The following is a 15,078-nucleotide window of genomic DNA, read 5'->3' as shown; positions in this document are numbered from 1 at the left end:
AGGATATTCTATGATTATATGCTCGGTACTCCAAGTACTGCATATAAAACCTGAAAAGTGCAATTGAGGGGGGAACTCTTAAATAGGACAATTTCTTTAAGTTCCTGGAGCAAACAGGAGGACAGAGTAGGGTGAGAGACATGCTGCCATTCAGAGAATTACTCCACAGAATTTAAAGGCAGGAACTAAAATCTAAGCAAGAACAGGTTCTGTTTTCAGTATTTCTTTAGACTGTTGGTCTCCTTTATTCCTAGTTTAAATGTTTTACATTGTTCTTTTCCCCATTCTACCTTGAAGGAACTCTTGGGAGGAACTGTTGGAAATGACCAGATCACGAGGTGAGCAGCTGAGAGATCCTGAGGCTATTCACAAATGCTACCAAGATCTGACAGATGCTCTGGCCCATATTGAGGTAAAAATTCATAGGAAAATCTCATATAATGCAAACTTTATTTCAGCTTTTTTTTTTTTTTTTTTTTTTTTTTTTTTTTTTTTTTTTTGTGTGGAATATTCTTATGATTCTCAGCATTCTTACTGCTGACTTCAAATCCTGGGTAAATCTTAGACACATGACTGGTTACCTTATGAGAATCACTGGTGAAACAAGGTGGAGCTGGAGTTGCTGATCTGTGGAAAAAGCTGAGAAGATCAGGATTTGCACTAAGGTGCCTCACAGTGCAATGCATACAGTGATGTAGTTTGCAGTCATCAGGCCTAAGAAACTACTGCCTTACCATCGTGGTTCTTTGTACACTGTTGTAGTTTTATGTGTGCTGAAGAACTCTCCTCTGAAAAAAGCATTTGTTTGGATTACAGTGACCATTAGCCTGGAAAGTTGTCAGGCAATCATGCGATCTGAAGTGAAAAGCTGAGCCAAAAATCTTTTCCTCTCATTCCAGTGCCCAGTACTGACAATAATTTCAAACTGTCCCAGCATGAAAACTAGGGGGAGAAGTCTCCCAAAAAAAATCTTCAGCCTTCTGTTTTATCTGAACATCCTGAAGAATTTCACAGAGAAACCACATCCTTGCTGTAATGAGAGGTGTGGTTTCCCTAATGCAGATGTTTACAGGAGGCAGTGATCCAAGGAGTTCCACTGTTTGCAAGGCAACAGGGCTTTGTTTGGTTACATGTGATGAATTTTCTACTTGTTTGTGCTGGCAGAGGCTGCCCTATTCAACCATGTTATTCCTGTTTTCTTCCCCTGTCATGAAGAGAAAATCAAACATAATATTTCACCATTTACCACCTGGGGTTTTCAGAACCTGGTGCTTATTTAAGTTCAATGATGAAGTAGTTAATGCTGAGACAGTGACAAGTAAGGGTTTAAAAACACTTCACAGACCAGCTGTTGGTTTACCCCCATGCTGAGTTTGGTCCAGGCGACCACTACACCCTTCTTGCATTGCATCTTGTTAACAGCTTCACACCAGGGAGGGAGAGCAGTCATCTCATCCATTCCTTCCTGTGTACCCTGGTCAGAAGCCTACTAGGGAAAGCTGTTCTCAGAGGAGCATAGTACTAGAAGGCCTTGCTTGAGTCACAGCTCCAGGGTGTTCATAGTACAGGCAACTACAACATGCATCTCCTTCTATAGCACCTTACCAAGATACTCTGTTGGTGTCCCAAACTAGCCTGTGATTCTGTTGCAGAGATGTAGTTCTTCAATGGTAAGAAATGTTCTGCTAATTTTCCCTAAACTGACCTGGAACAAATTTCTAATAATTTTAGTGACAGTGCCGTTGTCCAGCTGAAATGCCTTTTTGTTTTGCATACATTTCCAATGCATGTCTGGGTAACAACTACATCCATTCAGAACCTTTGCTGAATTAAAAAAATGTTTACATTTCCATTTATGTAGTGGTCCCTCCATTTCTCTCATCTTTACAGTAATCTTTCTTGTGCATGTATAACCAAAATTTTATCTAAAAATGGTTCACGGGAAGACCACCTGTGTCTCAAAGAATGGACTGAAACCGTTGCTTGTTAATGCTACTTTTAAGAATTCGCGGTCCCTGCAGTAAGTATTCAAGACTGATTCCCAACTCAAAGCCTGTAAGAAATTTTCTTGTATTTTCTGATCAAGGAAAGACACAAACCTTCATTTCTAACAGTCCATTTGAATAGTTTAGCCATTAAGATATTTAGAAGTGAGTTACTAGGAGTGATTTTTCTGACTTCCTTTTAGCTATCATAGTTGAGTATCTCAGAATGTCCTCAGGTTTGAAGTATCAGTTAGAGTACCCAATATTATTTAATGTAGGCTCGTAGTGAGTTTTGCTTGGAAACGGGAAAAAACCCAAAGCTTTCTCTGATTTCTTCTTTCTAGGAGAAGTCCAAAAGTATTCCAGATGATGTTGCAAAGGACATGAGAGGTGTGCAAACCCAGCTCCGAAACCATGTGGCCTTGGAGCACGAGCTCTCTGGGAATGAGCAGCAGGTAATGGCAGTCCTTTGTGGTCTTCAATGTGTAGCCAAAGTTCAGCTTTCCAAGATAAGCATAATAATAATTTGGTATTATGAACCAAATTATTACAGTCTCTCACAGAAAGCCTGGAAATCTCTAGTGATTTTCCTTCATTTTCTGGGTTTTTTAATATAGTCAAGGTCTGATAGCAGTGATAAAGTAGGTAATTAAAACTTTTCAAATAAGGCACATACTGTAATAACTGCTGACAGTAGTTCAATATGACTATTGAAGTAATTCACAGGGATATTTTTGATCATGGTTTGAAATGTAGGATTATGCCAGGCTTTGTGATATGCTTATTGTCTTCTTCAAAGTGTTCCAAGTGATTATAAGGAAAAATCCAGAATCAGTTTTATGTGCAGAGAAAATTAATATTGGTACAAATTGGACTGTGAGGAAAAAGGATGGCACTCACAATACAAATATGTAAATGTAATGTAAATAAATGTAAATTTTACAAATATGTAAAATTTTATGAGAACAGGTACCTTGCATATGGGAGACTTGATTGGCTTCAACAAACTATTAAAACTAGCGTGAGTTTTCACTCTTGTATAATATATGTAATAGTATACAATAGTATATACAGTGTAAAACACAGCATGAGTTATACTGAGAGTACTGAAGTTATCTTACTGAGATATCTGAAGTAATTACTTATCAGTAGCCACAAATATTTTTGCCCTGGGGCAGTAACATTAGAATTGATCCCATCAACTTCTCGTTACTTTCAATGGTAAAAAAACATGAGACATGCATGAAGAGAATGTAGTCACAGTTAAGCTGTATGGTCAATGAGGAAAAAATTAGTTTGCTATTACTTGCATTATAACAGCAATTATAATACTACTTTCATTATCCATATAATAAATGGTATAGTAAAAAAGGGAAAACAAATCTGAAAAATCACTGTTGTGATGAGCCTTGACAAACACTGGATGTCACTATTACTCCATACAACAGACATTATAGAGGTTTTTGTTTTTTTTTTTTTAAATATGAGAAAGTCAGAAAATGTTTAAGTCAGAAAATGTTGCTTGAATTGTATTTTCATGTACAGAAAAGATAGCACTTATCAGAACTTTTCTAATATTAGCAGGATCTCCATGATGCTCTCCTTCTAACCCTCTTCTTTCACCCCCTGTGCACAGCTGCAGGAGCTGATCCACTCTGCAGATCAGGTGCTCCCCTATTGCTCCAAGAAGCAGGTGGAAGACCTGAAGGCAAAGCAGCAGGCAATAGTGACCAACTGGAAGGCCCTGAAGTCCAAAGTGGAGCAGCGCAGGAGACTCCTGGAACAAGCCTACAAGCTCTATGAGTTTCAGGCACATGTAAGCACTTGTGCCCTTTGTCCCTCACTACTCAGGGAAGGTTGCCTGCAGTGGGTGTGAATCAGAGGTTCACTTCCAAACTGGAAAAGGCTGCAAGTGCTCTCTGTGTTATCAATCAAACATTTCGTGCTCGTTAATATTTAGAAAGGCGTTAGAGGATAAGGGTCTTTTCTATAGGATAAGGATTTTTTTACCTTCTGTAAGAATAGAAGCTTCCATCCAGAGGTGTAAGGAATAATTGTCAGCTGTCAGAAGCAGTCACCGCTTTGCAGGAGTAGCAGTAATCTTTTCAAAGTCTTTGCAATTTCCACTGAGTAAGAGTGACAGAAAGAGATGTTACTGTCCCATTTATAATGCATAAAAGTTTGTTCTCTCTCTCTCTCAGGGCATGCAATAACCCTTGGTTCACTTACCTCACAGAACGTATCAAATACAACTCACTGATTTTTGCACTAACCTCTCAAGCTGCTCAAACAGGGACATGGATATATCAGCATAGCATCAAAATCAGCAATGCACAGTTGCTTTGTGTCCAAAGAACTCAGGAGGTCACTGAGCTGTGATTTGCCATGGAATACTCTGCAAATGTCAGTAGTCTCAGTGAAGGCACTTGAGCTACGCCACTGCAGATCAGTAGATTATTGCTGCAAGCACTGCAGGTGCTAAACCAGCAAGAGTACCCCCTTATATCATGAAAGGAGTTGCTAATGTAGATTTCAAGAATGCATTTACATTTTTTTATTCTTCAACTGTTCCAAGTGTAACTATTGTGTCAATAGTTACACTTGGAACAGTTGAAGAATAAAATACTTCTGGTAGTTCATGTTCTGCTTCCATTTTTAGTGGGAAGCAGAGAGTGTCCAGAGTATGTTCACCTGGAAAAAACTTGCTGCAAGTTTGTCTTAGGGTTCTGATCTGGGATCAAGACCACAACAGAGTGTACATGGTTGGTTTTTTTAGCATGAGAAGCATCTGCATATTCAATTAATCCACTTTAAGTCTCTTATAAGTGTTTAAATTAGCATTACCTGTCATATTTTATACAAAGAAATGTTATGTAGTTAGAGATAAAGGATGTTTATGGCAGTTTGGGGGGTTTGAGGGTTTGGTTTGTTTTTCAACTGCTACAAGTTCCACCATCATGTGCAGAACTGTTGATGGGGAAAATTAGTGTGATTCTACTGATGTAGGTGAAAAGTTCATTTGCTCACTGTCTTTCTAACAGTATCTAGGACTCATAGGAAGAACAAGGCAAACTTTTAGAATGTATTTTTCTATCATATATATTGGATTCTTGAAGTCTTCAGCCTGGAGGCATTTTCGTCAGAAGGTGGATCTTGGTGGATTTGACCATTAAAATGTAGTCATTCAGAGTTCACTTCTTTATTGATTTACTTCATAGCTTACATCATAGATTTAGTTTTTGACTTCAGATAAAAAATGTTAAGTTGTCCCCATCCTCTGGGAGTGTTATTCTAATTTTTATTGCTGGAATGATGCAAAACACCTTTGGTTTGAATTTTGTCTGAAATGTGTGATGCAGCCTGTGGTCTGAATGACAAATTTATAGCTCATGTCTTGCTCTGCCAGTGTGTCCTTTGATCTCCATGACTCTTGACATCATTAAACAAAATGACAAAGCCATGTGACCATATTCTCAGTGATGTGCCTAGATGGGACTATGCCTCAGGCAACTCCCTGTCTCTGATGTCAGACTGATGGCAAAAAGTATTCCCAATCCTCTCAATTTTCACCTCCTTATGTGACAATAATTCCTGAAGAAGTGAAGAGCTGGTTCTGCAATTTGGTAAGCCTGTCTTGCTGCCCAGATGGGATAAGGCAGGATTATGCAACCATGGCTATATGACTGTAAAAATTTCAGAAACTCTACTGTTAGAGCAGCTTTGCTGCAGAATATCACCCAAACTGCTGAAGGCAAAGAGGCAACTTTGCCTTTCCTCTTTCAGCTGTGCCAAGAGGTGCACAAATTGAATGTTAGTCATAGCTGCTCAGAGCACTTTTTCCATTATATTGTTCATTTGCTGTCCACAGGGCCTTTTCATTTAAAAATCATCCACAGGTTAACTGAAACAAACAAACAAAAAAATCAATTTCTATAAAATGAGAATTCTGCACCATCATCTAGTCTATCTCCTTACACCCTAGCAACTACAATTTTAATGTGATTAAATAGCAGAGCTGAACCTAACTGACAACACACAGTACAGCAGAGGGCTTCAGATCTTCCATGGAACTTTGTCAAGGAAGATGAGTGTAGACAAAGACTCAAAGTATTTCTCAAAGATCTGAGGCTCTTACTGTGAAGTTTGTGCTAGGATCTGCACAATCAGAGTCAGGCTCTGCTTAGGAGTTTCCTGCAGACTGATGCCTACTCTATCCTTAAATATTGCTGCAGTGGTAGTCCAGTAACCTCTTATTGGCTCTTGACTTGTTCCATTGCATTATATATCCTGAGGCTTATGGATTTTTTCCTAATGCTTAGCTCAAAAATCTCAGAGAGTTTTAGACATTTGCAGTGCCAAGTGCAATGTCAGTGTCTAGAGTGACATCCAGCTGTGTGAAGGAATTAGTTCTACAAATTGAAATTATGCCAACAGGTGTGCACTACCATGGGCCCATTTAAAAGGACCACAGTCTTTTTAAAGAGTCATTTAGTAGCTGTGTTCACTGGCTTTAAAAAAGCAGTATCTTGGCTTTAAAGGCTAAAGTCAAGACCCCAGGTTGGCCAGTTTCAATTTTGTGATGCTTTTCTGATTTTTTTTCCTGTCTGTCTTTACAAGATTTTCATTATATGAACAGAAATCTATGGGTAGAATGGAGCAGCCAAGAATCTATTTCCATTACATATTTTCCTTCAGTGAAAAAGCCAGCAACCATTTAAAAGATAAACAAAAAAAATCTAGTTTTCTGCAATAAAAGAGAATTTTTCTTCAGCACTTACTATAAATAATAGTACTTTAAAATAAATTTTATAAACCTGAAAGACCATTTACTACCTAAAAATTGAATAAGTTAATCCAGACATAGCTAAACTATAACAACTTTTAATCACCATAGATAAACCCTTGTATATTCCTCACAGTCCTAGTTTTTACCTACTGACATAAGAGTAAAACTCCTCCTGCAGATTCAAATAAGATGCCTAAAGTAAGAGACTGTTGAAGTATAGAATCAAATGGAGAAAAAGACATACAGAGAACAAAGTATTTTTACTTGTACAGTTTTCTTCAATCACAGTTTAAAAATAAACCTCAGGGATTTGTTTTAGCATTTTCATGCTCAGAATTGCTTCATTCATTTGGAGTTATTGCAAATGTATTTATTGGTTCATCAGATTTTGAAAGTAAACTAGCATGACATACTTGTTCCTCCCAATCTCAGTCCTATAGTTCTACATACATAATATGCTTATGCAATTTCTTCTGACCTGTAATTTACCCTTTTCCCAGTTCTATTAGAGTGCATTTGTTTTTTTCCTGAAAATTCTCATTCTCATTTTAGGATATGTGCATTATCTAATTTTCCAATAGACTTGTATAAGCAAAAGTTTTCACAGAAATGTAAGATGACCTAACAGTGACCACATAAACGTAGGTTTATCCTTTATGAGGGAATCACATCAGAAAATACTTTAATAAAGATGGATTAAAGGGCAATAAATGATATCATGCTGCCACTGATATGATATGACAGTTTGATTATGATACTATAAATCATGTAACACAGTATATAGGAATTCCTGCAGTTGTGTTATCCATCCTTATGAAATTCATAGAAATACTGCAAGCACTAATGAAATATTTTATTTATCTATGATTTTATTACCTATTATTTTCTTAAAGTTAAAGAGTCAGCCTTAGATTTTCCTACCTGCTGACCTAAGCTTGAGCCCTAACCTGAATTTCCATATTTTCTGGGCTTCCAGGTATGGGACTATTTCTTATGGACAGCAGAAATAATAAGGGAAATGAGAGCCAAGGAGTCTATTCGGGACATATCTACCAGCAGCCTGAGATTCACCCAGCATCAGCAGCTGCTGGCCGAGATCGAGGCACGAGAAGAGAAGTACAGTCACGTTGTACAGCTAGGACAGTCCCTCTTGCAAGATGAGGAAATGCCATCAAAAGAGGTAATTGAAACTCCTCTGAGCTCAGTCATACATATTCAGCACTGGACCCCAAGGTAACTATGGTTCTGTATTTTATCACACTGTGAGATACAAGTCACATACTCACTTGTCCCTGTGCATGACCTACATTTGCCTCGGTATGTGACCTATCTTGGGCACAAAAACATCTGCTTCATTTCTAACTCCAGCAGCAGATGTGTAGAGGCATTTCCTAAAGGCCCCCTGCAGCAAATCTGGACTCTTTCAAGAATTTCACCATGTTCTGAGCCACGGAGTCAACTCTACAAACTTCCCAAACTTGATTTTCAAACAAGTGCTACACTTTGTATTACAGTGGTATACCTACACCAGGACAGTCTGGACAAAATCCTGTCAACCAAAGAATGAAAACACATATGAGAGAGTTTAAAGATTGACTGAAACCTTTTCTGTAGAAAAACATTACACTAGAAAATACACTAGTAAAATATACTCCCTGGAAATGAAAGATTTAAATCAAAATGTCAGTTTACTCAAGACAAATAGCTTCTAAGATTCTCAAAGCATTTATTTCTTTTCCAGTACCTACCAGCTCATTTCTCCCCTGATAATTCATTAACATGTCTCTTGAATACCTTCAGAAAAATGCAGAGTTTATGCAAGTTACTCTCCCATCTCACCAAGCTATTTCCTGAAAATTTGCTGAATATTGCACTGTATGACTATGGTAGCTAGAAATCTTGCTGACTTTAAAGTCCTTTGCCTGTAGAAAAAGGCAGGAAAAAAAATCATTCATAGAAGGCATGTGGATATACAGTGTTTAAAGCTGAATAAAGTCTAGCCTTGTGGCATGAATTCACTAGAAAATTATGCTATGTTGATAATTTTTATTTTAATATCTATCATATAAAAGTTTGAAGTGCTATAATAGCACTCTTAATGCTTAAAGATAATGAAGAATTAGGATCTGATGCTAGAAGTCACACTTGAGAAACAGTTACGTTTTTTGCTCTTGGTTTGGACTGCTATATATGCTCTAAGAAGCACTTCTCCATTGCAGAAATGAGGCACCTTTGATTATCTCTGTGCCCAAACAGAAGTGCTAGAACTTTTTCTAGTTGTTTGGGGTTTTTTTCTGTTTAATAAATTTGTGCCATTTAAAGGCATTATCCACCACTCCACGTAATCCTCTCTTCTGTCAATTTACCCGGATTATGGGATATAAAGACCAACACAAGTTTTTAATTGGAAATTTTTTTCAGATTCAGCAAAAGCTACAGGCTTTGTTAGAAGAGAAGAAAAATGTATACAATGCATGGAGACAGAAGAAGGAATGGCTGGAGAAAATACACCAAGAACAAATGTTCTACAAGGATTGGGATCACCTTGACATGCTTCTGAACTCACAGGAGGTGAGAAAATTATAAACTTGGAATAAGCAGCTAAAATCTTCAAGCATGTAAACTCTTTCAAACTAAAAATGACACTAGTGTTCACCTACAGCTTGAAATCCCTGTGCCTGTGTACAGAAAAGACAGTCTCTTTTATTGGTATTGTTTGTGTCGTGGTATCATTTGGAGACTGTAGCAATGTGCAAGAAGCCTTCCTTTCTCACGGGGCTGAGGTGTGGAACAGAAACAAGTAGATGATCCTTACCTGAAAGATAATTCACTGCAAATATACCTAAGAGGAAACATATGAGCATCACAACAGAAGAGGGAGACAAGAGTCCAATATTAGTCCGCTTTACAAACAGATCTCAGCTTGCCAGCTGCTTAACCACTGACAAATTTGGTAGGATTCAAAGAGAAAGGAAATTGTAAAGAGGGTTTGAAGGAATTTTACTTTGCAGGTGTTGCTGGAATTCTCAGCTCAGGCTGAGAGTTATGCTGGGAAAATGCAACTGGAGGAAAATGGATGTCAGCAGTGTGAGATAATACAGGAAAGTGAATTGACTTCTGAGTTCTGCAAGGGCATTGATAGGAGTGTGTAGAACAACTATGAAAGGAGCATTAACTTCTGCTAGATGCAGTTGAGAAAAACGAGCTAGTGAAAAAGGCCGTCTCGTGAAAAAAAGAGGGCAGAAATAATCAATGCAAAGAGACAGAAGGATGTTCTTATTATCAGCATTTTGAAGGTCTTGAAATAGATTTTTTTTCAGCATTATTGAATTATGTTTTGTCTTCCTTGCACTTTCTTTGATTCATGTAACTATTTCAAAAGGCTCCATTTTGAGGTCTGGCATTTGTTATTACAAAACTGAGTGCAATCACTCTGAAAATTCATGAATTGATAGATTGCTGCAATTGTGCTGAGACTTGACATACAAACCACATCAATGGGTTGCCCGTTGCCAAACTGAAGGATTGGTGGAATGCTGGAGGAGGTTGCACCTCTGGGTCATTTTTCATTAAGGAAAAATAATTCTTAATTCTCCAAGACCACTGAGAGCAAAATATAATGGCTCTTATTTTGCGCTGAGCTCAATTTTCCACCAGTGCTTTCCACTGGCACTAAATACTGGCACTAAATCCTTTTGGAAACTGACTCTGAGCTGTGCCATGCAGTGATACTTAACCCTTTGTAGCACATGGGCCTGGAGATTTCTGCTACTCCTTCCTTAAGGAAATGCATGTCTATATAATTCTTTATAATTGGTTCTTTTAGAAAATGTGACCTGCATTCTGGATTTTGTGCCGTGAAGCAGAAAGTTTCACCTAGGTGTAAAATATTACATAGTTCTGCCCACTATTTGTTGCTTATATAGCAAATGATGTGATTTGCATTATATCTACCTCAATTCCCTACCAAGCAGTGGTACATCATTGTTAAGCTCCTGCATGGGAGCTTATCAGGGGAAATGTAAACACTACAAAAGTTTGGCCACTGTATTTTTTTCTCTTTTCATTAAACGGATATCAGCCAACACACGGAGGCACTATCACTACAGCATCTGCTTTGCTCTGTGTAATGCAGGGGTAAATGTGTGGGAAACTACTGTGGGTAGGTGATTTTTTGCTCCTCAGTTGTGACTCCTGGTTGCAAAAGTCTGTATTACTCATGCATGAAAGGATATGAAGAGGTAATGCACCTGGCATTTCTGGTATGGCCCCAGCACTTTCTCTACAGGTCAGTGGCACTTCACATTACTTCTTTGTTCAGATGAATTTGCCATTGCCATAGGTTGTGACGTAGATTGCCACAGAAGGGCTGGTGTTCATCAGAAGCTAGGTAAATTCTCCTGGTGGGATCAGACCAGAAGTTTCTTCAGCCAAAGCAAAGCCTGAGAATGAAGATTGTGACCTTGAGGACCATGAAGAGCAGTTCTGTTATCAGAATCTTTTTCCCACAGTATCCTCTTTATGAACTTCAAAGGAACCTGGTGCTCGGCTTTTCTCACTGACACTAAGCATCCAGAAGGTGGAACAGTAAAGTGAGGATGCTTGGCTGTCCCTTCCAACAGCTCTTCACACAGACCACACTTTACAATCAAGCTGTCTTTTGCAGCTGCTGCCATCTGCCATATAGATCAGAATAAACAATTTGACAGCAGAGTGATGTTCCTTAGTCACTACTTGTACTTCACTTTTCTGCAGTTGAAGAACTCTTGGAAGAGAAATCTATTTCTTTTGGATTAAACTCTGTTACTACTATACAGAGTTAAAATGTGGCTGCATAGTGATACAGACAAGCAGGATGATAGGAAAGCAGCTTTTTTCAAACATATTTTTAAAAAAGAACTCAGCCAGGACATCAGCTGAAGACTCTCAAACCATTTTCCCAATAGGAATTTCATCATTTGCTGCTTTCAGAAAGGACAAAAGCAAACACAAATTCAAAAAGGATTCCTATCAGGCAAACAAATAGAAGCAATCTCTCCACCCTTTTTTTTTCTTCTGACTTTTGTGTTTGAGTTAACGCTGTTACATGCATTTCACTTCTTATGTCTGCAAAATGCCTGTGTAAGGAAGCATGCCATAACTTTTCAGTCCTATTTTGGCTGTACTTCATATGCCATAGACCAGAAGCAAGAAACAGGCGAAGGAAGAAGGTAAGAGAGGAGTATTTTAAACTAAGAATTACTACTAAGAATTGCTCTTTCATTCGCTGTCTGTGCCACTGTGACAGGTTTGACTTTAAGCCAGCATCTTATATTACATCCAAGTTACTTAAGCCTTCAAAAGATTTCTGCAGAATATCATCTACCATTGTTCTGTGCTAAGGAAAATAGAGTACATGTGAAGAAAATTAGGCAAAATCAATTTTTAATTTTTTTATTGTTGTTAAGTCAGTTGTGCCATCAAATGGAACTTCTGTAGGAATCTCTTGTAAGAGCTGCAAACTGAGATCTTGTCATGCAGAGTGCAGACAATTAACAGCTGAAAAAGGGAAAGAAGGAATTTTTTTTTTTTTACTTTGAGCAGAAACTGTGTCCAATACTCTCTACTCTGTTCTGATCTTTTCACAGCAGCAGATCCACTGCTCAGGTTAGCTGCTTTTTTTTTTCCACAGATGAAATAACAGCGAGTTTGCAGGCTGTCTCTGGCAAGCACTTTTGGCTCCCTCCTACTCTGTCTGCAGTCTCACTGTCAGAACACTCAGGGAGCAGAGCCGTATGCTCCGTAATTTATCTTTCAGCCCATCCCACACTCATATCGCTTTGCAGACATGACAAGAGGTGGTAGCAGTTTTAGAAGAGCTGAGATTTTTTATTTTGAATGTGGATTTTTTTTGTTCGCATTTTTTTTCCTGGAGAATGTTTATTCATCTCCCATTCCTTTGCTTCAGAGGAAGAATGGAAATTTCCAGTGCCAAAGGAAAAAGGATTAGGACTTGATTTTAAGCACGGGGGGAAGGCAAGCTCTGTGGCTTTGAATTTTGCATCATTTAGGACTAAGCTTCAGAATGTCATACAGGGACCATTGCTGCAAACCTTCATCTGCAACCTACATCTCCACTGTGGAAGTGCTGCTCTCTTCCTGTAGAACGACCCCACCTCCTTCTTTTGAATCTGCCGTGCAGGACAAGCCTTTTCAAGAGATGTCAGTGCCAGCTTGGCATCCTCCCACTGGTCAATCAGTTGCCAAGCTTGCTCCACGAAATGCCATCTCACCACCTAGCAGTGTGTCTTACTGCTCAAGGCTAGATGTCATCCTGGCACACACAGACCAGAGGAAAGGCTTTGGGAGCACTAGTCCCTGTGTCAGTCCTTCTGATGAGACATCCACATGTTCCAGTGCTTGCAAGGATCCTTGGGACCATGGATATGAGAGGTCTGGCACTCAGTCAACATCTGCATCTTATAAGCAATATTCAAGAAGAGAAAAAAGTGCTCATCATATTACCCCTGGAACCAGTGATCCCTTGAAGCTTGCTCTGTCTTTGCCCTCAAATGTTATTTCCTGCAAAGCTCCATCAAGCTGGACATCACGCCTAAATGTTGATCTGTCTGCTCTTCCATCTGCTTCTATGCTCCACAGCAAAAATCTGCAGTCATCCCTGGAACCTTGTGATTCACTGCCATGCCAACAACATTGCTGTAGCCAGTGCAATGTCCAAATGTCAGACCTCCACACTTCAATGAAGCTTTACATTTCAACGTGCAGCTTGATGATAAAGCCTTTTCGAGCAGGTTCCCATGGAAGCAGTCATGCTCATTCAAGTCTGCTCATGCCACAATTAGAGAAGGTGCCTGAAACTCCCTCTGGTCTTTCAACACAATCCCAGAAACCAAAACAAGGTTTCCCTTCAGGTGGGTCTCCAGCTCTGCAAATCACAAGATTTCATGTGACTTCCTCCAAGTATCCTGGCCTTCCCCAGCAGACTTTATCCAGAGAGATATGGCTGTCCCCAGCTTTGCTGACTGGAAGAGAAAGTTCAGCTAGCAGGAATGAGATCGTGAGTAAGGATTTAAGTCCAGAGCTGATTGTCTTTCAGAATTACCCTTCATCTAGGCCAGAGTTTAGGAAGACTCCACGTGATGGTCTAACACCTGCTCACCACAAGGTTTCCAAAATTACCTTGATACTTGCCACTCCTTGGACTGCTATGCCTATCCAGGTGGTAAGAGAATTTAGAAGAAGCCCAAATCCAACAATCTTTATCAAAACACATGATTCAGATAGAGCTGGTCCACCCTTTCACCCTGTGGAAGTTCAGGCTGGCCTCTCTCTATCAGTAAACTGTGTTTGCTGCTCAGGATTGCTTTCTAGCCACTGGACAAGATCTGGTTTGAGGCCTTCCCAGGAAACATGCACTGTAAAAAGTGTATGTCCTGACAAGCTTGTGACAAAAATGCCAGCTCCCACCACAGCTTCATCTCACAGAGACACAGCGCGTCCAGGGTCTCCATCTATTGCCGTCAACATTGCATCCTTTGGAACTGGGAGGAGAGTGGTGAAGATTTGCATTCCATTCTAGGAACATTTGCAAGCAGAAGATCTAAGATGTGTTTAACCAGGCCATATGAATTTATTTTTGTATGCATCCATGCCATGTTCCAACTCCTTTAGAGATGACTTGCAAGACAAGAAAGCCACATGTGTTCTGCTGTCACCAAGGCTGCAGCTACAGATTGATCCAGCTGAGTGAAGATAAGGACTCTGCTCTAATCGAGCGCTTAACAAGAGTTTCATTTTAACCATTTGAGTTGTTAACACAGCATGCAACTGCTTACAGGCCTTGCATGATTGGGCCGTAGTGCTCAGCACTTTGAGGACTCAAGATTTTAGAGCCAAGAGCTGGTTTTCTTCTCTGCTAGGTTGGACTTGATGATCTCAAAGGTCTTTTCCAACCTAGTCAATTCGGTAATTCTGTAGTCAGTCTGGGACCTGGGAAAAAATCCTCAGTGTAGTTTTTCTTAGTTCTTTTCTGCTTTACTGTTTTCATTTCCTTACTTGTCAAATTATGCTGTATTTCTAAATGGTTAATTGCTGGGTTTGTAACTTTAAAAGCAAGGCTTGTTTTCAAAAGCCAAAGCATTTAAGTATGTAGGAAGAAATCAGTTTTTTCCCTTCTTAGAAAAGGAGAGGTACCACCCTTTCCTGAGGGAAAAGAAGCAAAGGGAATTTAATATCCACAGCACGTCAACTTTGGATATCCCACCAAAGTTTCCAGCAGTGAAACTATGGGGAGTTTTAGAGGAATTT

The 15,078-nt window shown here is 39.2% G+C and overlaps 1 protein-coding gene across 1 annotated transcript in view; it reads left to right on the top strand.

Moving 5' to 3' along the window:
• Positions 1 to 15,078, top strand: part of SPTBN5 (spectrin beta, non-erythrocytic 5) — a 90,863-nt gene that overhangs the window by 31,970 nt on the left and 43,815 nt on the right. Inside the window, exons 29-33 of the mRNA XM_036385005.1 lie at positions 298 to 412; positions 2,330 to 2,440; positions 3,622 to 3,801; positions 7,748 to 7,951; positions 9,193 to 9,342. Coding sequence (XP_036240898.1) covers positions 298 to 412; positions 2,330 to 2,440; positions 3,622 to 3,801; positions 7,748 to 7,951; positions 9,193 to 9,342 — 760 coding nt within the window. The remainder of the gene's footprint in view (positions 1 to 297; positions 413 to 2,329; positions 2,441 to 3,621; positions 3,802 to 7,747; positions 7,952 to 9,192; positions 9,343 to 15,078) is intronic.

The sequence above is a fragment of the Molothrus ater genome, chromosome 6, assembly GCF_012460135.2.
Source record: "Molothrus ater isolate BHLD 08-10-18 breed brown headed cowbird chromosome 6, BPBGC_Mater_1.1, whole genome shotgun sequence".
NCBI classification, from domain to species: domain Eukaryota; kingdom Metazoa; phylum Chordata; class Aves; order Passeriformes; family Icteridae; genus Molothrus; species Molothrus ater.
The sequence above is the reverse complement of the archived record's forward strand: the minus strand, read 5'-3'. Positions and strand labels throughout refer to the sequence as shown.